The 24360-nt window shown below is 38.2% G+C and overlaps 1 protein-coding gene across 1 annotated transcript; it reads right to left on the bottom strand.

Annotated features, from left to right (window-relative positions):
- Positions 1 to 7476: 7476 nt before the first annotated feature.
- Positions 7477 to 11159, bottom strand: CPK13 (calcium-dependent protein kinase 13). Its single transcript, XM_079069158.1, has 7 exons — positions 10326 to 11159; positions 9940 to 10083; positions 9632 to 9784; positions 8485 to 8600; positions 8244 to 8411; positions 7937 to 8167; positions 7477 to 7793 (listed from the first exon to the last, which is right to left on the bottom strand). Exons 1-7 carry the CDS (start codon positions 10960 to 10962, stop codon positions 7641 to 7643), a joined length of 1602 nt encoding a protein of 533 aa, XP_078925284.1. The 5' UTR covers positions 10963 to 11159; the 3' UTR covers positions 7477 to 7640.
- Positions 11160 to 24360: the final 13201 nt, after the last annotated feature.

Consider the following 24360-nt stretch of genomic DNA (forward strand, 5'->3'; position numbering starts at 1 on the left):
CAACTCCCGGTAATCTATACACATACGGTGAGACTCGTCCTTCTTTTTCACGAACAGGATCGGGGCTCCCCATGGTGAACTGCTCGGTCTGATAAAACCCTTGTCTAGCAGCTCCTGCAACTGCGTAGACAACTCCTGCATCTCGGGAGGAGCTAACCGGTATGGTGCCTTGGCTATTGGAGCCGCACCAGGAACCAGGTCAATCCTGAACTCAACCTGTCACTCAGGAGGTATCCCAGGCAAATCCTCTGGAAATACATCCAGGTACTCGCATACTACCGGTACATCGTTAACTGCCGCCTTGCCCTTCTCCCGGGCATCTAAAACATAGGCGACGTACCCTGCGCAACCCTGCTGAAAGTAGCGCCTCGCTCACGCTGCTGAACACAGAATCGGTCCGCGTTGTGGCCTCTCGCCCTGAATCACTAACTCTCCCCCACTAGGAGTGCGAACCCTCACTAACTACAGTTCACAATCAATCACTGCCCCATTGGGGCTCAACCAATCTATACCCACTATGACCTTATTCCCTCGCAGGGGAATGGGGACTAAATCCACGAAAAACTGCTCATCAAACAACTGCAGTGTACATCCCCTATGTACCCTCGCGACCCTGACGGTCCTGTTATCAGCTATATCAACCTCAAGTGGACTGTCCAGCTCCCCCGGAGCTCTGCTAAACCGCTTGCTAAGCGCAAGCGAGACAAACGATCGGGTAGCCCCCGAGTCAAACAATACTGTAGCTGAAATGCCGTTCACTAAGAACGACCCTATGCACAAACACATAACCATAGGAAACAATCAATACTAAATACAGAGATAAGAGGAAAATACATGTTGGATTAGGTGTCTAAGCCCATAACTATAATTGGTATGTACTTGAATTGATAGCAGCACAGTCCTTTTGGGTTGCCCTCAACCTAGCAACTGGACAAGGAAATTATGAAAGGAGAGATATTAATTTATAAGGTTAATAAATTAATATATATATAAATGATTTATTAATATGTTAATGGATTAACATATTAATTAGAAATCATTATGTTTAATTAATTGTTAGCCAGAAATTAATCAGAATTGATTTTGGGGTTAAAAGAATTAATTATAAGGTGCAGGGACTAGTTTGCAATTATCTAATAGTTGAGTGGAAGGCTCTAGAAACCCCTTGGAAGAGGGTGGACGAAATCTTTAGGGGAAACCCTAATAATTTCGTCCATAGGGGCTTGGATAAGGCCCTTGGGTTTGCTTAGGCCCTAAGCAAAGGATAACTAGGGTTTCCCTTAAACCCTAGATCCCTCAGCTATATAAGGAGCCTCCTGGTTCATGTTTTTGGTCACTCTTTCTTTTGAAGAAACCCTAAGGCCGAGATTTTGCATACTCCCTCTCCCCTCTCTCTTCTACTTTCCTTCTTGCTAGTTTGGGTGTGATTCCATTAGAGGCATTACACTTGTGGTGCTAAAGCTTCCAAGAAGATCAAGATCAAGATCAAGGGAATATCAATTGTTTGCTGTAACAATTGAAAGGTATGTAAACCCTAAACCCTAGTTTGTTAATTTCGAAATTAGCCTCTCTCCTCTAGGGTTCTTGTTTTGCAATTCAAAGTTGTATGTTCAATAGTTAAAACATAGATCCAAAGTAGGTTGCATGTGAACTTAGGAATTGTTTCTAGTTTATTTGTTTTACCTAAAACCCATCAATACATACCCGTCACCACATCAGGAGTCGCCCGCGCCTCCTCTGTTGTCATCTGGAAAGCTCTACTCTTCGCCACTGACGCCTCAGCCCGACCCTGAAGGCCGTCTGTAATCCTCAAAGTAGCAGAGGCAGGTGTTGCCACCTTCCCTGCTGCTAAACTCAGGCACTGGGACTTTTTATGTCCCTTCTGATTGCAATGGAAGCAAATCAGATCAGCTGCTGTGGTAGTGGTGGTTGTACAATCCCTACTCATATGCCCGGTCCGACCGCACTTGTAGCAGCCAGAGATCCCTGCCTTGCACGCCCAATCGTGCAATCTCCCACACTTGCCACACCTACTGTGGCTCTGTTGTCCTCTAGGTCTGTGATCCGATACCTTGGGCTTCTTGCCCGAACTCCCTCTGCCAGATACCGCCTCTGGCTTCCTCTTCTTCTCCATCTCCAAATCTATATCTCTCTCTCGCGAGCCCTCGCAATCATGTCATCCAACGTTTTACAGCTGGACCGGCTCACAAACTGTCTGATATCACCCCTCAACATCTCATGATAACGGGCCTTCTTCATCTCCTCATCAGCCGCATACTGAGGAACGAGAAGAGCCCTCTCCCTGAACTTGGCCATAATCTCCGCCACAGTCTCAGTAGTCTGAGTAAGATCCTGAAACTCCCTCGCTAACTGCTGCACCTCGATAACCGGTGCAAACTCGGCTCTGAACCTGGTAGTGAAATCGGTCCAGGTCATCACATCGAGAGCTGCGTCATTTCCCATGACATGTCCGATCTCCTCCCACCAATCTCGTGCCCTGCCCTTCAGGAGACATGATGCTAGTCTGACCATGTCCCCCTCGGGACATCTGCTGGTGCGGAATGCATTGGCGACATCCGCCAACCACCTGGTACTCGCAATGGGATCCCGCGCCCCATGGTAGTCAGGAGCTCCACATGCTATGAACTCCCTGAAAGTGAGGGTGCGCGACCCCATCATGGCTGCCACCTCAGTACGAAATGTACTCAACTTCTCGTCCATCAGCTCCAAAATACCCTCCTTGATCGAACCGAAGATCACAGGAGTCTGCTCGAGTATGATGCGAGTAACCTCTGAGGAGAGAAACTCCCTAGTCTGCTCATCTAAATGCTCGGCCCCCGAGCCTGATCCCGATCCCTCACCGGCACGTGAACTGCCGACTGCTGGTCTAGGGCGTAAAACCACCATTCTGAAAACACATAATGACAATGTCAGGAATACAGATATATCTCGAGGGATCGCTACTACTACAAGTTTCCTAGTCTCATCTCAGCCTTCCTTGAATCGAGTACGGATCCTCTGCTTTCAGTAGTACGGGCCCATACTACCTTCCACATCTATCCGTACTTTCCTCAAGTACTGCCTCGACTCCACCAAGTCCCTTCTACTACTACTGTTGATCTCATGCTAAACTCATCCTAGGCTTGCCCTAGGGTAATCACCAACCCACTCTCCGCCATCAGCTGCATAAGAAGTCCCTGCTTTCTTCCCCTAACTAGCTCGCGAATACTATTACATATTACTCAGACTAAATAATTCTTCGAATGAGAGATCCTTCTCTACAACGGTTGGACTCAGACAAGAGCTGCGAAATAGAGCTAGACTTAACCTTCTGAAATTATTTAGTCCTTGCAATATGCAACGTAACATATTCATTTACTACTTAGTGAAAGATAACTAAGACTCCTAAAAGCACAAAGCAAACAGCATTTGAGCATCGAGTACACATAATCAAGCATCTACTACTCTGGCTATCATACTGACTAATTTGTACCAGCATGCAGTTCTCATAAAGCTGAACACATATAACAGGCACATAAGGCATCCTTCCTAGATCCTTAGTCCTAATCTAGCTTGCTGTTATGATAAAGCTAATAATCATAACATAGCATAAACTTGTATGGGTAATTTGGGAGTACTTACTTGAGCTCGACTGATTGCATGCACCACACCTTTTTTTCTTTTCAAAGTTCTTTTCTTTCTAAAAATTCTTTTTGCTTTTCTAAAACTCTTTTCTTTTTAAGTTTCTTTTTGCTTTTCTAAAACTCTTTTCTTTTGAAAACTTTATACCACTTCCTTAGTTTGAGTTCAGACACACTCGGGAGTGCGCCCGAATCTCTCAAACCAATGCTCTGATACCAACTTGAAACATCCCAAAAATACAACCCAAAAATTTCATTTGAAAAACATTATCAAAAACCATAATCATCCATAATCAAAGAAAAACAAGTGTCATGTGTCTCAGAATCTTATATCAAATACTATATCAAAACCAAATGAGAAAATATCAGAGTCTAACTCCCAGGCTAAACTGTGGTGTCATGTGGCGTGTCATGTCATCGGTGTTACCGGACGACCACTTCATATCTTGTAAACTGGTATAATTGACACATAAAATAATACTTTAAGGATTTATTGTGCAAAAGAATAACTTAACACCCCGTTCCCGAGTTCAACTTAACGAGAGAAAAGAAAAGAAAACAGGTGGAAAATAAGAAAAAAATAAAAGAAATTGGTGTTCCCGAGTTTCATTAAAGGAATGAAGTGGAGGGAAATGAAATGATTACTTTCCCTCCTAACTTTCCTTCCGATGTGGGAGGAATTGGAAAGAAAGAACAAATGATTAATTTTCATTCCACTTCTCTTCAACTTGGAAACAAAAAAAAAAAATTGTTTTCCTTTCCTTTCTCTTTTTTTCTCTCCTGACTTTTTTTTTCTTTTTTTTTGTTAAACTCGGGAGCTAGGCGTTAAGTGATCAATCCAAGACAAAGCCAAATTTTCCCTTACTACTACAATAAAAATGAAAAGTAAGACGATCCATGACCATGACCATGTTACCCTTGTTGCATATTCCGGTGAAATGATATTATGCAACATTTATTTCATGATACGAATGTCTTTTTGCAATGTGGCGTTGCGAACCATATTATGCCAACATTTTTATTTTATAAATGTTCTTTTATTATTATTAGTTTAAAAGAATGCAGGATGCCTTATCTGACACGTGGCATGTTTTGATTCGATTCTCTTTAGATTTAACTTTTAACAATGAATGTGACGTTACTCCCAAGGCAAATCTGATAGTGATTTCTACTTTACACGTTCCGGACGCGGCATTCCTTACCTTTGTAAAAAAAAAACATAAATATTATTTTACATGTAATTGTAAAGTTAAAATTAAAATTATTTAAACTTCGCATTTTATTGATGATATAATTTTTGTATTTTACATAAAATCTTAAGTTCAATCCAAATTTGAAGTCATTTATATGAGTTATTTGTTATACTCGTAAAAAGCACAAACTTAAGAAGTTATAATTTTTAATTTACTCTTATTTTATTAATCTTTAAGTATTTGAGACTTCTTTCTAAAGTGTTTATTTATTGAGATATTAACAAAAATAACCACAACTTAAATTAATTTTAAGAAAATTTAAATTGTCTCCTACCTTTTATGCCTACAAATATATCTACTCACTAGCATTATGACACGTGTCACCATTCCATTTTTACTTAACTATCTCATTAAGAGTATATTAGTAATATCTCCCTATTCTAATAAAAGAATAGTTTTATTCTCCTCTTGACATGTGTCACCCTATTATGTCTCCTAATTAATGCATATTTTATTCTTCATTTGTCATGTGTCACCCTATTATATCTTCTAATTAATGGATACCACTTGGAAACCTATTGATTTTCTTTTTCAAATTTCAAAATTTAAATTTCTCACTTTAATTACATTAAATTAATAACATTAGGACAAAAATTAAAATAAAATTAATACAAATTATAAAGTGATATAATTTCACATATTTATTTAAATAAATGATTATAATTTTATATAACTAAAAAAATCTCTTAATTAATAATTTATTTAAAATAATTGATTAATAAATTTGAATTTTTACTATAAAAGTTTGATTAATTTTATACCCGTGGTTCCCACGGGGTATAAACTAGTATCAAATAAAATTAAATTGAATTGTGGAATTATGACACATGTCATAAAGTTAATGGGTAGAAATATTTGTAGGTATAAAAGATAAGAGACAATTTAATTTCTCTAATTTTAATGAAAATAACCCATAATTGAAGTTTTAAAAAATAACCAATTGTCTGAACAGGACATTTCATACACAAATTCAGCCAGTTAGCAACCGTTGCCCGAACGATTAAAAAATAACGAGTTGTGGTGTTGTAGGTATGTTATTGCTTTCTTAATTGTTTTATTTCATTATTATGGTTATGGTGTTAAAAAATTTAAAATACTTATGTGAGTTTTGGTATGATAATTAAGTAGTATGTGAGGATAAGATGGTTGGTGTGGTTTGACGGTTAATAAAAATGTTGAGTGGGTGTTGGTATATTAATAAAATACAAAGTTAGATGATTATTCCAAGAATATGACGTTACTACCTTAGGATTTGATTTTCAACATTAAACTCACAATGAAAGCTATTGATGTTGCAGCTCGGAGTCCGAAATGCTCACTAGTCCAGAATCCGAAATGGTGCTTTGGAATGTCTCATTCTGAACAAATTGGTTATTTTTTATTGGACATCTCAATTAATATCATTTGTTAATTTGTTAATTTATTAATTCATATTCAATGACACTACTCAGTCTCTGTGGCCATAGAGTTTTGTCTGCAGTGACTCCAGGACATGAGACATAGTTTCATGTTGCAGCGGGAGATTAGTCGGTGCGCGAAAACTGAATTCTCTTTCCAAATAAAATATCAAACTTAATAATTTTTAATAATACCGCGTAAGCTAATTCAAACATTTTCCTTAACTTTTATTGATACCATATAAGTTAATATACGTTTTTATTTAAAAAAAAACTAAATTGTTTTAAATAAGTCATCACTAAGAATCCCTATATGTATATATACGTACATATTAGTTAATTTGATAGATTATTATACTAAATGATGTATAATTTCCTTGATAAGTTTTTATGAAATGTCTGTCAAATTCTTACGTTTGGGCATTGCCGCATTGGTATAAAAATAATTTGAGATATTATTTTGACTTTAGATAGGGAGAAGTAAGCATTCACTTATTGAGTAAAGTCGTGGGCTGTGGTTCTTTCACAATCAAAAGAGGCGATTGAATGTGTTATTAAAATTTAAAATAAATAATTTTGTTAATGAAAGTTAAAACTATAACTAGAATCATCAATTTGAACATAATAAAATAATCGAAGTTAAGGAGATTTATGTAATTTTAGGTAATTATAAAACAATCTGATTATCATTACACAAAAGTATATATATATCTAAAAAGAATATATCTTTAATAATATGAAAATCTGATTATGCTCACAAACAATTGCTTTTTCTCACGTGAGTCGTGATCCACAAATGCCAGTGCCTTATCTTTTACACCTTTTTTTAATGGTAAACTTAACTAACCCATCTTCATTTTTATGAAATGTTTTATAGAACATTTCATCTAACTAATTATTTTGAAGTGCGTACATATTTTCAGAATTAACAATATCTTCTTTTATAGACATAAAATATCCCAAGCAAACAAAATTTTGAACATTTACTACTTTTTCTCAAAAGGGATAAAAAGTTTAATCACCAACACATATTTGACCTAGTTAAAAGTAACATGTGTAAGAGTTTTCTTACACAACAAGAAAGATTTAATTTCTAATATAAGATTAGGCTCCTTATGGGTCCCCTAATTGCATACCTGATATACATTTCACACGATGCGTTTTGTCTAAGTCAGGTTACACAGGTTGATGGAAGAATAATTTTTTTTAAGAAACCGATAAAACCTCTCTAAAAACATTTAAAGTAGTCTAAAGTCAAAATATACAACATTTCACAAATTGAATGTAGTGGCGAAATCTAATAAAACATAATTACAAATGAAATTTTGCAAAGAAAAAAATTATAAACCTTACTCGGTATTTCCAAGGTTTATGGAGCCATCTTTCATAAGCTTCACACTTAAGCTGTTAAATCTCCCTCTTGAATAATGTCTAGAAGCTTTTCTCCAATCTGTTCCTGTTTTCATCATTGCAACAAACTCCTCATAGCTGATTTTCCCATCCTACATTTTTAGATACAACAATAATTAAAACAACAAAAAAAAAATATATATATATATATATATATATATATATATATATATATATATATATATATATATATATATATATATAGTTTAAATGCAAATAATAGCAAATAAATTACCTTATCTGTGTCAACTTCTTGGAAGATATCATTTGCAATATCTTCAGAATTATCATCTCCATCTTCTTTCAAAGAGTCCCGAAGCTCTTCAGGCTCTATGAAGCCATTTCCATTTTTGTCAAAGTATGAGAAAGCTTTGTGTATGTGTTCATCATTTGCCATTTTTCTTATGTGTAATGAAATGGCAACAAATTCACCATAATCTAGGGTTCCTTTTCCATTCGTATCCACCTGGAATTAAATAAACAATTTTTTAAAACTAATAATTTCCATGTGGATTTTTAAAAAAGTTAAGAATCTCACTCACAGCTTCAATAAGCAATTGTATTTCAGACTCTGCAAGCTGTGAGTTTAACTTTTGTAATCCGGTTTTTAATTCTTCAATTGTAACAATTCCATCATCATCAGTGTCGATTTTTTTGAATGTTTCTTTGATGTCTTCAACTTCTTCATTGGATAAGAAATCAGCAATCACCTGTACATAAAAAATTTATATAAAAACATGTATTAATAATTTAAATAAAGGGAAAGAGAAAAGTAAAACTAACCCTTAAAGCTTTTCTCTTGAATCGATTCATCATTGAGAACTGTTTTAGTCTTGATTTGACAACATCACCAAGGGGAACATTTGGAGCCTTTTTAGCATTTTGGAGCCAAGTATGTTCTGAAAATTACAAGAAAAATATAAAAATTCGAAATTATGATATTCAATGGACAAAGGTTAAATGCAAGAAATGGGAATTTAGTTTAAGTAATTTGTTTAGTATATTTATAGAATCCTACTTTCATTTCTTCCTGTTACAACATTTGTTTGTTATAAAACCAAATTGAAAGTACAATGCTGTAATAGAAAGAAGGGTTAATCTAAAAAAAAAAAAAAAAAAACTTATATGTTGTGTTTTTTCCGGATTAAACCTCAAATTTATTTTTTGCCTGAAAAAGACCTTGTATTTTTTTATTTTTTCCGAAAAAGCACTCAACTTTGTATTTTTTTTTTCCGAAAAAAACCTTCAACCTTCTAAATGCTTCCAAATAAACCCTTAACTCTTTAGTTTTTCTCGAAAAAACCCTCACAGGTTACAATTTTTTTTGGGGAAATCTACAGAAAAGTCCCAAACTTTTGGGAAAAGTTTCAATAAAGTCCTAAAAGTTTTTTTTTGAACAGGAAAGTCCCGATTATTTAATATTTTGCCCAAATTAACGAAAAAGTCCTTTTTTATATTTGAACACCAAATGACAGATTATATGATTTTATCAAAATAATGGGACTTTTCTGTTCAAAAAAAAAATTAGGACTTTTTTTAAACTTTTCCCAAAAGTTTGGGACTTTTCTGTAGATTTCCCATTTTTTTTTGGCAAAAAATGACTAAAAGGGCCAAATTGGGAAAAACGAAAAAATACAAGGTTTTTTTCAGGCAAAAAATAAATTTGAGGTTTAATCCGGGAAAAACACAAAATATAATGTCTTTTTTGAGATAACCCTAGAAAGAAATGGAAGTCTTGGACTCAAAAGGATTGATTATTGATTTGTAACTGATATTCTTGGGAGAGCACAACTTCTTGAATGTTGGAATAAAAAAAGATAAAGCTTCAATTTCCATCAGAAGATATGATAATGATATACTATAATACTATAATACAAATATATCAAAGTATGTTGCTATTTCTTGCATTTAGCCCTAAAGATAAACATACCAAGTACTTGTTTAGCTGTTAGGCGAAGCTTTGGATCAGGCTCTAACATTTGCTTTACAAGACTCTTGGCACCTTCAGAAACACTTGGCCATGGTTCACGTTTGAAATCTATTAGCCCACGAAGAATGGCTTGTGCAACACCTTGCTCTGACTCTACATTATGAAAAAAACTAACCATAAGCTGATAGAATTGTAACTTGTACACTAAGAAGATTGATAGAAGAAATGACTAGTTTAAATGTCTAATCGATCACTATATACAGAAGAGTAAGAAAGCAATTATCTAAGAAAAAAGAATTATCAATTACCTGCCCAAAATGGAGGGACACCACATAATAGAATGTAAAGAATTACTCCTGCACTCCAGATATCAATCTCTGGTCCATAATTACGCTTGAGGACCTCTGGAGCCATGTAATATGGGCTTCCAACTATTTCAGAGAACTTCTCACCTGTATATTTAACATGTTGTTTATTAGAAAGTTCATTACTCAATCTTCATGTTAAGTAATGTTTTCTAATATAATTCATTGAACTGAATTTGTCCTAAGATAAGGCAGCTATGTAGAATAAGACAGTAAATTGTGTGTATCCAATAGAAACAATGATTAGGAACCTTGATTGTCTACTAATTTCCTGACTAGAAGCTGTAATCCTTAATTTATGGTAATTCTGGAAGGAGAGATATAGTCACCTGGCTTGAAGAAGATAGACAGGCCAAAATCAATTGCTTTGAGAGGCGAATTCTCCTTCTTGTTCGCAAACAAGAAATTTTCTGGTTTCAAGTCTCTATGGATCACTCCATGCTTATGACACAACTGCACAACCTCTACAATTGTCCTAGTGACTGCCGCAGCCGCACGCTCCGTATAATGGCCGCGCGCAACAATCCGATCGAACAGTTCTCCGCCTTCGCACAACTCCATCACCAAATGCACTGCATTCTCGTCCTCGCAGGCCTCCCTCAACGTCACAATACTCGAGTTTTCCGGCAAGTGCTTCATGATCTCCACTTCTCTCCTCACATCATCAACATCCACCGCTGTCCGTAGCTTCCGCTTAGAGATCGACTTACAAGCCAACAACTCCCTCGAGCTCCGATCTATACACAAGTAGGTCACTCCGAATTCCCCACGGCCAAGCTCCCTATCTAACGCGTACTTGTCTTCAATATTTTCCTTCGATTTATCAGCTAAAACTGTAACCGGTCCCTTTTTCCCATTCCCCGCGTTAGCCTTCTCCTTCCGGTTGTTATGATCATGACCAGAGTAGTTCGATGACTTGACATCCTCCCTGGCGACCGCCGCCGGAGATCTGCAACAGTTCCCCATCTAATCTAGAGATTCCAAAACTGAAATCGAGCTCGCAGTTCAAAACACGAAGAGCCCTAACCCTAGCTCCGGTTAGCTAGGGTTTCACATCACCATATTAGCCCAAAATCAAAAGCTTATCCTATACCATTGGAATCGAATTATAGAGAGATAGAATTCAAGGAAGTGTGTGAAAAGGAAAGTGTTTTAGTATCGAGTAATAGTGTTGTTGGTAATTAGTTATTGTTTTTAAAGATTTTCTCTAATTAACCCTCAAGTTTTCAAATCGTCATGTTTAGTCTTCTTTAATTTATTTTTTTCAACTATCTTTTTTTATAGTTTAAAATTTAGAAATAGTACTTATGGTTTATAGTTATTACTAACCTTACAAAAATACCAGAAATTTTTTATGGATACATGCAATTCAATACATTTTTCGTAATGTAACAATTTGAAAAGGAATCCTATGGATATACCACACAAGAACTTTAGACCACTCGTTACGGGCAACGAGAGTCGGCGTTTTTTCTAGGTGACAATGAAAAAACGGCGTCATAACGCCGGAAACACTGGGTGGCGTTTTTTGATGTTATGGCATTAGTCGTGTTCGTGGTAACGGGAGGGAATGTAGACAATTTCGTTTACAAGCTTCTCAAACGGTAATATTTTAGACTGTTTAAAAACGGTCACAAACCCCCATAAAAATAAAAAAGAAATAACTAAATAAATATATCATTTATATCTATTATAAATACACATATTTTATCTCAATTGTACCTACAAAATTCATCAATTTCTCTCGATTACACATTTTTTTTCAATTGTCTTTTCTTTTCTATTTTTCTATTTACTAAAAAATGGATCCCTTTGATCTGTTCCATCCATACAATGATGATAACGACGACAATTATATCTTCGTAAGTATGATGTACCGATATTCTACGGACATGCTACCGCCAGAGCCAGCTCCACTAATGACAAGGTGTGCGGCATCAAACAAAGATCGTGCAGAAGAACATAGACGTCTAGTACACGATTATTTTGCAGATAACCGTGTCTACCAACCTAGCGATTTTAAAAGAATATTTCGTTTGCGAAAAAATGTGTTTCAACGGATAGCCAATGCACTGGAAAGCAGATATCGTAAATACATTTTTTAGATAATTGTTTTTTAGATAACATAAGTACACATTTTTTTACAAATTAAATATATGTTTAGGTATGAATTTTTTTCAAATGAGGTATGATGCGAGAGGTAAACGAGGTTTTACAGAGTTGCAAAAATATGTTGCTGCAATCAAGCTTATGGCTATGGGGGAGTCGTCCGATTCTATTGATGACTATATGAGAATGTCGGAGCAAACTGCATGAGAAAATTTGTATAGATTGGCGAGAGGTGTTGTCAAAACCTTCGGTGACAAATACTTGCGCAAACCATCATTGAATGACATGCAACAACTATATGCGGCGCATGAAGAACAACATGGTTTTCCGGGTATGCTTGGAAGCATTGATTACACAAAGTGGATATGAAGAAATTGGCGTGTGGCGTGGAAAGGTCAATACACAAGTGATCATCTTGGATCGCTTTCGAGAGGTTGTTGCTTCATAAGACTTATGAATTTAGCATAATTTTTTCAGAGTTGCGGGTTCTAACAACGACATAAACTTTCTTGATCAGTTACCAATATTCCAGGACCTTTTGTCAGGAAAGGCACCAGATGCTCCTTTCATAGTGAATGAAAATGAATATAAGTTTGGGTATTACCTCACGGATGGAATATATCCACCATATTCCACGTTTATGAAGCCGTTTCGACACCCGATAGAACTAAGAAAAAAAATTCAAGAGAAGACAAAAAGGAGCACACAAGGACATGGAACGTGCTTTCGGAGTTTTGAAAACAAAATGACACATAGTTGAACATATGGCACGACCATATCACTTGGACACTCTACGAGATATTATATACGCATGTATCATAATGCATAACATGGTGATTGAAGATAAAGGATGAAACATTGCGGAGTATTCGCCTACGGATCCTAGACACATTCAATTTCAACCAAGGACAGCGGAATAATTACATAGAGTTGTTGATATTCAGACCAACGAAAACACAAGAAACTTCGAGAAGACTTGGCAGATCATATCTATGATGGTACTGAAGATGAATAATCTAGGAAAAAAATGTAATTTTTCTCATCTTTTATTGTTTTTTAGGTTTTGTCATTTGTTGTAATTTTTTTAATGTCATTTTTAATTTAGGATTTATTAAAATTTTATTTTTAGTTTTTAAATGTTATTGTTAATTTATATGATAATTATAATATTATGACATGAATAAAAATAAAAAAAATGGAAAAATAGAAATTAAAAATATCAAAAAAAATAAATAAAAAAGAAATAGAAAATAAGGGGTGCTATCACATGTTATTTGGTTTGCCCATTTCCACAATTTGTGTTATAACACCAATGTATGAGTAGGATGATGACGTGACACATTTTGGGTGTGATAACATGTAATAACATGTTACCCACAGCCAGTAGCCTTATAACTGGATGTAACAATTTAAGGAGGAATCCTATGGATATCTCACACAAAAACTTTACAAAGTAGTAATCTTTTCAAAATATTTCTTTACCAATAATTTAATAAATTGAATTAATATTTAAATAAAGGAAAAATGATAAAACCATTGGTGACAACAATGTGTTTTCATCTTTTATACTACTGTGGTTTTTAAATTATGACATAACTATTAACGAAATAAATTTATATATATATATATATATATATATATATATATATATAAGGTATAAAATGAAGTGTATAATATTTATAGGCCAAAATATACAATACATAAAAAGAAAATTAAGAGGATAGAGTTTACTAAGTGGTTGGAGTGACCATTCCAAAAACCTCTTCATTCCAATGGTAGAAAACTATACAAAAACTTATTCAAATAGTAATAAGTTAGAGCATGTTTTATTTTAGAGGAAATTTTACTCCTCTATCTCCAATCCATCAAGACGTGTCTCGATGTAGTAAAGTTTTATGGATCTATTTTGGTTACCATAGACTTTGGAATTTTGCTTGCTTGTTGGAGGAAACTCCTACAAATATAAGTGGCAGAATTATCAATTATCAATCAAACAAATGAAAAATTATTAGTCATAGAAATGAATATCCAAATGAGTTTACTTTGAGCAGACTAAAGCTAATAAAGTTGACACCAACCTTCAACATAACTTCAAAAGAATAAAATTCATCAGGAGTGTTATCAGGTAGAGCATCAAGCTTAGAGACAAGGATTGACCAGTTAACTCAAGCCAAAACCTAGAAAGTCAGACAACTTCATTTGTCATCTCATTGAACTATAATGCCTGATATGTCAGGTAAATTCTTTAACTATTTATTTCTCTTTATTTTAGCTTGAGGACCTCGTACGTTGGGCGTACATAAGGTACGATGGGCGTACGTCAAAGGGTGCTTGGCAAGGGATTAACCTCCCTGGTACGTTGGGCGTATGTGAGTCAAGGGAAACCCTAATTTTTTAGGGTTTACACCCTATTTAAACACCTTATGTCCCAAGGCTGTCTCCTTATCAGCCTCCATTGCCCATTTTGAGCACTATCTCAAAACCCTAACCCATTTCTCAATAGATTTGACCCTTTGTGTGTGCTTTGGTGTGTGTGTGTGTTTGTGTGTGTGTGTGTGTGTGGTGCATATAGAAGAATAAGAAGCCTTGTAGAGGAGCATTAAACAAGTTTGAGCTTATAGATCCAGGGTTTATTCACTATTTTCAGCTTATTGGAGGTATAAGGTATTGACCTTGCTTATCTTATGTCTAGATCTAGGATTGGTTGAGATTTAGCATATTTTGGTCCCATGAATGAATTCTTGTGAGTAAATTTTACTCCAGAAGTTATGAGATGTTTTCTTTTGATGTTTTTGAGGTCCTTAGTCCATAAAGTTTGCATCTTGATGGTTGTAGATCAACCATGCATGAGTTAGTGATCATTTGATGGAAGTAGGATGCTAAATCTAGGGTTTGAGTCTCCTTGAGCCATGCAAAGGTATCAAGATGGAAACTTTATTATTTAAGACGTCCCTCAAGAGCTAGATCTTAAAGATGGACGTTGGACTTGAAGAATTAAGTGCTTAATGAAGTCTTGGCTAGATTGGGGGGGGGGTATGTCGGGGCGTACCTAAGTGTACGCTGAGAAAATGCGGTTGAATCCCCAATCCTCCTTTCTATGAAGCAGTACGTTGGGTGTACGTAGGTGGTACGCTGAGCGTACTCACCAGGGACCATTTTGGAGGTTTTGGGCCATTATTGGGCCTTAGGACCTTTAGGCTTGGGCCATGGATTGAGGGGCCCATTAGAGGAAGGGGTAAACTAGTCTTTTACCCCTTGGCATGTAAGATGGTAATCTGGACCATTCATAGGTTATTACCTTGAGTATTGATTAAGATTAATTGGAATGTTTAATGTGAGGAGCCATAGTAGCAGCAGCCCGGGAGTGTGATTTGTCTATCTTCAGACTGAGGTGAGTTCCTTCACTGTACTCGTGGGTCGAAGGCATCAATGCCGACCTACTGGATTATATTTGTAGGATGATAGTGGTCATCGTGACAAATACTGTTATGCATGTATGTGCTTGTTGTCTCTATGACTCTTGCTGATATGATTATATGCTAGTTGTAGGGGTGAAATGGACCCAATACCGGTTGAAAGAGGCCGAAGGGGGTGAAATAAACCCAATACCGATTGAAAGAGAGATGAAGGGGGTGAAATGGACACAGTACCGCTTGAAAGAGACTGAAGGGGGTGAAATACACCCAGTACCGGTTGAAAGAGACCAAAGGGGGCGAAATAAACCCAGCTATGTTTTTGACTGTTATGTATGTGTGGTATGAGGTATTTTGACATTAAGTGTTGTGCTTACAATTTATGTTTATGGTTTCAGATACTTCCAATGTAACACCCCGACTCCCAGGTATAACTTTCAAAAGCTTTATATTCATTTTGTTGACGGAACTCAACGAGTTGGAGGCCCCAACTCGTCGTGTCGAACCTAGTTGGCCCGCGTGGTTTATGATTCCTACTCGATGAGTCGGAGGACCCCGACTCGACGAGTAGAGTCTGTGCATAGAAACCCTAATGTTTAGGGTTTGCACCCTACTTAAAGGACCTTAAGTCCTTTCCTCCAGCCCCTTACCACCTCTTGACGGTCAGTAGAAACCCTAATCAGTCTAGACCTTATTCTTGAGTGTTTGTGAGATTTAAAGAGTGCTTTTGGTGCATTTTGTGAAGAAGGCTTGAAGTGTAAGGAGCTTGGAGCAAAGAGAAGCTTGTGGATCTGACTCTATTTCATCTTGACATCAATTTGAAGGTAACAAGTCGTTACCTTGGCTTATCTTTAGCTAGATCTCTTCATGCAAAGGTTTAGGGCCATTTTTAGCATATTTGTGAGTCAATTCGGGTATTGGGCATGATCTGAAGTTGTAACTTCAGATCTGGACTCCTCTTGGTCCCTATAGTCATAAAGTGATCTGATTTAGCAAGCATTAGCCCTTCTCTTTGGGTTAAACCTTTCCCTTAGCTTGGTTTTGGCATTTAGGGCCATGCATGTACGTAAAGTTTGCAACTTTACATGGAAACCATGCCCTAGGAGGTTAGATCTGCAATATGGAGCTTTGGGGTAGCTTAAAAAAGTCTGGATGAGAAATGGACTGAAGGGACTCGACAAGTCGCATAGCCGACTCGACGACTCGGTTGAAGATTGCATGTATTGGTTCTGCATGAACTTGGCGTGTCATTAAGAAGACTCGACGAGTTAGTTAGGGTTTTCCCGACATTTGGACCCCATATGGACTCGGCGAGTTGTCTGGAAACTCGACGAGTCAATTAGGGTTTTTATGATTTCATGAGTTCTTAAGGAACTCGACTAGTTGCTAGCTGCACTCGACGAGTTGGGTCAACATGGACTGTTGAATTTGACCGTTGACTTTGACTTAGACCAAGGGTTGACTAGTTGGACTTTTTAAGGTTTTTGGTAATTTGGGATTCTGATGGGCTTGGTCCTATGGTGGTTGAGTTCGTGGCTGTGATTCGGGAGTTTGATCTTATCACTACAGTTAAACATCGTGAGGTGAGTTCTTCTCACAATATCAACCGGGTCTAAGGCACCAAGGTCGGCCCTTATGATTTGTATCGTGGTTATAGGATGGTTGCTATGTTAGTGATCTGTTAGATCGGTATCCTAGTTATAGGATGGTTGCTATGTTAGTGATCTATTAGATCGGTATCATGGTTATAGGTAGGTTGCTATGTTAGTGATCTGTTAGATCGGTATCCTGGTTATAGGATGGTTTCTATGATAATGATCGGTTAGATCAGTATCCTGGTTATAGGATGGTTGCTATGTTAGTGATATGTAGATATGTATGATTATCTGTACATTCTAGCTAGCGTATGATATCTATGTGCACATGATTATTTGATTGGGGGTTGGGTTGAGGTAGGTCCTGCTTTGTGCTGTAGGCCAACATACCCAGGGCGGACCGGATAGACTGCAGACCCGGCTAGGGCATACTAGTCAGCCCGAAGGCCCGACGAGCGGTCCGGATAGGCTGAAGGCCCTGAGAGGCGCTCCAGACATGCCGATGGCTCGAAGAGCAGTCCGGATAGACTGATGGCCCTTAGAGGCGGTCCAGTCAGACTGATGGCTCATTATGCATGATGTGTTTGTTTATATGATATGGTTATATCTGTACGGTGTTGGTATTTTGGGGGAACTAACTAAGCTTCGGGCTTACAGTTATTGATTATGTTTCAGGTACTTCTGATGATCCCGGGAAGGCGAAGGCGTGATCGTGCACCTCCTTATATTTTCATGATTTGATTATGGGGATACTCTGTTGTTTATACTATTTTGAAAACAAATTTTAATAACTTAATGGGTTTAAATGTTTTTAAAAGTTTTAAATTGGCCTGAATTTTATGGGTATTACAAGTTGGTATCAGAGCCTTGGTTTGAGTGAATTGGAGGAAACACTCATGTGTATCCAATCTCAAACTGAGGACAAGAATTAAAAAATGATTTTCAAATGGTTTTCAAAATAATAAAGGAGGATGCAAGTGTACGATCAGTCGGAGCCAGTAAGTAGACCCCAAAATTCCTTACGGATTATTTGATTTTGTGATATGTTGGAACAACATGCTAGTACTAGGCTAGGGATCTTCAGGAATTGCATGATAGAATTGTCTGATTATATGATGCCTGATAGCCTAGGGTTTTTCCTTATATGAAATTGACATCATTATTGTAGTTGCTTAGTGTATGCATCACGACTGTACATAATTAAGATCTTATAGCCTGAGAATGTTTGGTTTGGCCTTATTTCTTGTTCTTGTTTGATGAAGGGCTTAGGGTAGGATCAGGTATTCGAAAGTCTATAGGGTCCAGCGTTATGTATGGCTAGCATACACTAGTGCTGTAGGGTTGGTGGAAGTTTCATGGATGAGTTGTATGGGATCGGTCTGCTAGTTATGAGATATTTATCCTTCCTCTAGGAGTGAGGATTGAGCGCATGCCATGCTTATGTATAGTTTTAAGGCGTTGTGATGATACTTGAGATAAATATGGGTAGGTGTGGAAGGTAGTATGGGCCCGTACTACTGAAAGCACAGGACCCATACACGTAGCAAGGAAGTCACAACCCCTAGGGTTTTGTTGGGAGTTGGTTCCCGGATTGTTACATGGAATATCGGATGTCTTCCTGGTATATTTTCAGCATGGTGGTTACTTAACGATTTGTGACTGGATCCGGGTCAGGATCAAGAGGCGGCGGACAGGAGGCACCAGCAGTACCCGAGACTATCGGCCATATGGGGCCAGCCGAGATGGACGCTAGGATTCAGGAGATCCTGCATGATGAGGTTGTTGCGATGTTCTAGGCTCAGTTACCGGAGATGTTTGGGTCTATCAAGACTGCCATGATGTAGTATTTCGATGAGCGCTATGCAGCCCTCACTGAGACGGCTGCCGCATCAGCTACAACGGCTGTAACAGCGGCAAGGGGAGGAGCTAGTCGGGCATTCCAGTACCGGGACTTCGATAGCACGAAGCCCTCGACTTTTGATGGGACTCAGGACCCCATCAAAGCCATGAGGTGGCTTTCTGACGTGGAGGGGTGTTTCTTCACATGTTCATGTCCGACTGACCAGAATGTCAGATGTGCCCTGAACCTGCTGAGGTATGGGGAAAAGGACTGGTGGAGGTTGATGACTGGGTCTTACACTGATGATCAGTGAGCTGCGGTTACTTGGGAGCAGTTCAGGGATATGTTCTGTGCCCGCTACATTCCACGGGTCGAGCGGGAACGGTTAGCTCAGGAGTTCTTGGAGTTGAGACAGGATGGTGAGACGGTGACGGAGATCACCCGTATGTTTACGAAGAGGGCGATGTTCTGCCCAGAGTTCGCTTCTGAGCAGGCTCAGATGACACGTTATTTGAGCATGCTCAAGACTAACATCCGTCAGTTTGTTGCTACCCAGTGTTGCGATACATTGCTGGATTTACAGGAGGCCGCTAGGCGGCGTGAGTTAGAGATTGATCTACAGTTGAGGGAGCAGCGGCAGGCCCCAACACAGTCACATCCGACGCCAAAGCAGTCTAAGACCGCTGATTCTAGGTCAGGAGGCCAGCATGGCCACACTTGTGGCAAGTGCGGGAAGAGTCACTCTGGGGTTTGTAGATCGGGTAGTGCATGCCGAAAATGCGGAAAGGAGGGGCACTTTGCGAGGGATTGTCGCCAGCTAGCCCTGGTTCAGGATATGAGGATCTGCTACCACTGTCATCAGGTTGGTCACATGAAGACCAACTATCCACAGCTCGCTGCCCGACCGACGCAGGCTCCAGCGCCGGCTACACTGAGGATTACTAACGAGAGTCAGGGTAGAGCAGCGCCCCCGAGGGCTCAGGGACGCACCTTCCAGCTTATAGCAGAGGAGGCCAGGGCAGCACCAAACGTGGTTGCTGGTATGTTTCTATCCCTTATCTTACTGATTATATATGTTGTATGCTTATATGTTTGTACCTGTGATTAGGTACGTTTTTAGTGAACTCCTTACCTGCTTTGGTATTATTTGACTCGGGGGCGAGTCGGTCGTTTGTCTCTCATACATTTAGTAGGGAGTTCGGTTTTCCAGTAGGAGAGCTAGAGTGTCCGTTGCGAGTTTCTATCGCCAACGAACACGAGATTTCCGCTTCTTCAGTCTATCAGGGTTGTGTATTGGAGATCTTCGGGGTATCTTTCCCGATAGACCTGATTCTGATTCCCATGGGGGACGTATGTGTGATTCTGGGTATGGAATGACTTAGTCGCTTCGGTGTCATGATCGACTGCGAGGGTCAGCGGGTAGTGGTTCGAACCCCAAGTGGGGGAGAACTGATGATCTACGTCTAGGGCACCAGATTGGGATCAAGGTTTTGCTCAGCTGCCAAGGCTCGACAGTGCATTCAACACGGGTGTGCGGGTTATCTAGCGTATGTGGTGGATACGCGGGTCAGGGATCAGACCATAGTTCCAGAGGTTCCAGTAGTCAGGGAATTCGATGACGTGTTTCCGGAGGAATTACCCGGAGTGCCTCCGGAGAGGCAGGTCGAGTTTAGGATCGACCTAGTGTCAGGTGCGGCCCCTATCGCCAAGGCGCTGTACCGATTGGCACCACCAGAGATGCAGGAGTTGTCATCACAGCTGCAGGAGCTGCTGGGCAAGCAGTTTATTCGTCCTAGCAGTTCTTCGTGGGGAGCGTCGATCCTCTTCGTCAGGAATAAGGATGGTTCACACCAGATGTGCATTGACTACTGGGAGTTGAACAAGTTGACGGTGAAGAACCGTTATCCACTCCCGATGATAGATGACCTTTTTGATCAATTGCAGGGAGCATCTTGGTTCTCCAAGATAGATCTGAGGTCCGGGTACCATCAGGTCAGGATTAGTGTGACAACCCGAACCTTTTTCAGTTAACGTTAGCCGATTCCCGTTAATAAAATTTAAATTTTATTGAGTTCCATCAAATTCCTTTAGTTTGGAAAATCATTTAGTTATATAATTAAATTCTATATAAGAGTCGGAACCAGAATCACGCGAAAAACCCGAGTTTTCTTTTAGTTTTCGGCCGAAGTGATGTTCACGCCCGTAAACTCGTTTACGGCCGTACACCTGTTTACGGCCAGTGCCGGGTGGCCCCCACCACCGACCATACCCCCAGCCTATATATACGGGACCCCCACCCTCATTTGAACTTTCTTGGCCGAAAACTCTCTCATTCTCTCTCTACGTCTCGACCGTAAACACCAAAACACCATCTTTTCTTCCGAAAATCATAAAGAAACACCTTCAGAAGTTGTTTTGGAGCAGCTAAAACACTTTTTTCATCGAATCTAACATCGTTGTTCTTGAGTTTACGGCCGTACACCCTTCAAATCTTCAAATCTTCAAAGACCGCAAACTGTTTACGACCGTACACCATTCAAACCTGCAAATCTTCAAAGACCGTAAACTCGATTACGACCGTAAATCCTTCAAGGGATAGTTCACGGCCGGAAACTCTTCACCGCCGCACACTCCTTCACACCGTGAATCTTGACGACAAAACCACTTTTCCGATCCAATCGAGTCCCGGTAACATTCCTAAACCGAAAGCAAGTGTGTTTCTAACACTATAAATAATGGTTTCGCTAATAAAATACATATATGTATTAATTGTATTAGGATACCGTTGAGTGCCGCGTACATCAACTCGAGGGTCTTCACTCCTAGTTTTCGCCATCCGACGATTCACACGACTAACAGTGAGTTCATACCCCTATGCTTTTACTATTTTTAAGGTTTTCATGGGGGAATACAAGCCAAACACAAATGATTTTGTGAACTTATACAAAAGAATTTCAAAACTTATGCAATTGATACAACCAAAAGATTTCCATGTTTTATAAAATATTTAGATATTTTATCCCTTTTGTAACATGCTGAGCATAAGGGACGTTTTCAATATACAGCCATAACTGCATAGTTTTCAGATCAATACACGAACCAAACACGCAACATATATGCAAACTATAATAGGTATAGTTTGGGGTTTTCAATACACAGTTTCATGAATTCAGAGTTATACATTTGATAGCTTATTTTATTTCCTTATTTTATTAGTTTATTTTAGATTTTTTGATCTTTTTATCATTATTGCATTGTATTTTATTTATTTTTCTTTAGTATGGATCGTACCGGGTGCTTCTTATGTTGCATGAGATATTTTGTAGGTTTTCGGTGCTTGTTGCGGTTGCAGGTTGATTGGAGACGGGCTGAGTGGGCTCCCGAAGCATTATTGGGCTTGGCGGAATCAAAGAAGAAGAATTGGGCTTTGAAAGTTATTGGCTTGGATTATTTGGGCTTGTGAAGATGGATCATAAATTTCTAATTTTGGGCTTGGAGCATCCATTTGGTGGCTAAATGATGATTGGTGGATTCAAATTACATGGACAAGGGGGGACCAAAGGAATCTTTGGTAGTGGAAGGGTGGAGTAGTGGAATGGTGGACCAATGGCATTCCAGCAGCATTTGCGCGGGTGGAATTTTGGCTGCGCGGGTACCCGCGCAACTGCCCAGTTTGGGTATTTTGGTCATTTGGCTCACAATAACTCTGGGGGATCAGATCTAGAGGGGATACACGAATTTTCCACCATTGGAGACCTGCAAGTGACGATTTGGAGAGCAAAATACTCAATTTCTTTCATCTTTTCAAGTCTTAGGTAGATTCTTGATGCAAATTAATTATTGTTCTTGTTACTTTGTTGCCATGAGTGGCTAATACTCTTATTTGGTTGACTTTGGCTGAAAACCAATGAATGTTTGTGGGTTTTGAAGGATTTATGTTGATTATCAATTTATTCCATGTTTATGATTCTAGTTTACAATTCTTATGCTTATTTGATGCTTTGATCATGAGCTTAGTATTTGATTGAGCAATGGTTGATTTGTTTCATTGATTTTGCATTGGATCATTGAATTTATCTAGAACAAAGGCTTTATGATGGTAGAAATCATCTCTAGCTTATGAATCATAGCTCCTTTATGGATGTGTAAGCATTTGACATCCTCTAGGAATTGGGGATTCCTTCATTCTTAAGGCTAATTGATTTCTTGGGATTAATTGCTTCAATTGACCCTTGATCTTAATTAAGAAGGTGTGTTGTGGGCTTCCCCAACCTCCATACTACATATGAGGATAAGCTATAACCAATTTGGGATGAAGGATAAGCTTTGTATTAGATCCTAATGATAAACACACAAATGTTCATTGTGTTGAATTGCCTTAGTTAACCAATTATTCCCAACCTTTGAGCATCTAATCAACTTGCTTAATTGCAAGGTTTTTAGTTATTCAAGTATTTTAGTTTTCAAGTAATCAAACACCCCCCTTTTAGTTTAATTGTAGTTAGTTAGTTTAATTTCACTAGTTCTATTGAATTGCATTGGTGATTGAATACAACCATTTCCCCGAGGATCGATACCCCTTTTTACCATTATATTACGTTTATTTAGCAATCAAAGGGTGTAATTTGCTTGGTGGACTTGACATCCCACCAAGTTTTGATTGCAAAACATATAAACTATGACATATTTAGTTTATGAAATACATTCGTACTTCAAGAGTACAACATTAAATAATTATTTAAGTATAATTATTACCCTATAAAGTATACACATAGATTCAAATACAAAAGAACCATACAGAACCACATGTAAACTAGTTAATACAGGATTGTGAGACAACTCTTTAATTGTACCTTTAGGGGTACAGGTTAAATCCTATCATAGTATAACCAGAGTCTCCTGGAGGGAGAGCATGATATTTGTGAATAGATCTATTCAGGACTGACAATACCACACCTGAACTGCTAGCTACAGTTAGGCAAGCATTGCTGGGGTGACAAATGTCATTTAACCGACACTTGAAGAACGTCGAAAAGGTCACTAGGTCATATCAAGCATGGTTATACGACTCACAATAGTATAAACTAACCTTTGTTTTACGGGATTTCATTCTTCATTAGTTTTATTTTAATTAATAGAACTACTATACATTACTGGAGGATTCCAGGGGATACAATGCATGATTTTAATTTAAGTAATAAAACTGTTATACATACTGGTGGTAACCAGGGTTTTCAAACAGAGCATTCTATACAGATTGGTAGTAACCAGTGTTTTCAAACAGAACATTCTATACATTTCTGGTGATAGCCAGGGTTTTCATACAAATGGTTTTTCACTCAAAACAATGTTATACAATACAGTTGGTGATAACCAGACATGCGAACTAATACATTATAAATTGCTA

Source organism: Lactuca virosa, chromosome 8, assembly GCF_052849685.1.
Source record: "Lactuca virosa cultivar CGN04683 chromosome 8, Lactuca_virosa_CGN04683_v6, whole genome shotgun sequence".
Taxonomy (NCBI): Eukaryota; Viridiplantae; Streptophyta; class Magnoliopsida; order Asterales; family Asteraceae; genus Lactuca; species Lactuca virosa.

Excerpts from the sequence above, each read along its gene's own strand:
- CPK13 (XM_079069158.1), bottom strand. The coding sequence starts at position 10,962 with ATGGGGAACTGTTGCAGATCTCCGGCGGCGGTCGCCAGGGAGGATGTC. Across the intron at positions 9,785-9,939 it reads TGTCCCTCCATTTTGGGCAG|AGTCAGAGCAAGGTGTTGCA; the intron begins GTAATTGATAAT and ends TTCATAATGTAG. Across the intron at positions 7,794-7,936 it reads AAGAAGTTGACACAGATAAG|GATGGGAAAATCAGCTATGA; the intron begins GTAATTTATTTG and ends CTAAAAATGTAG.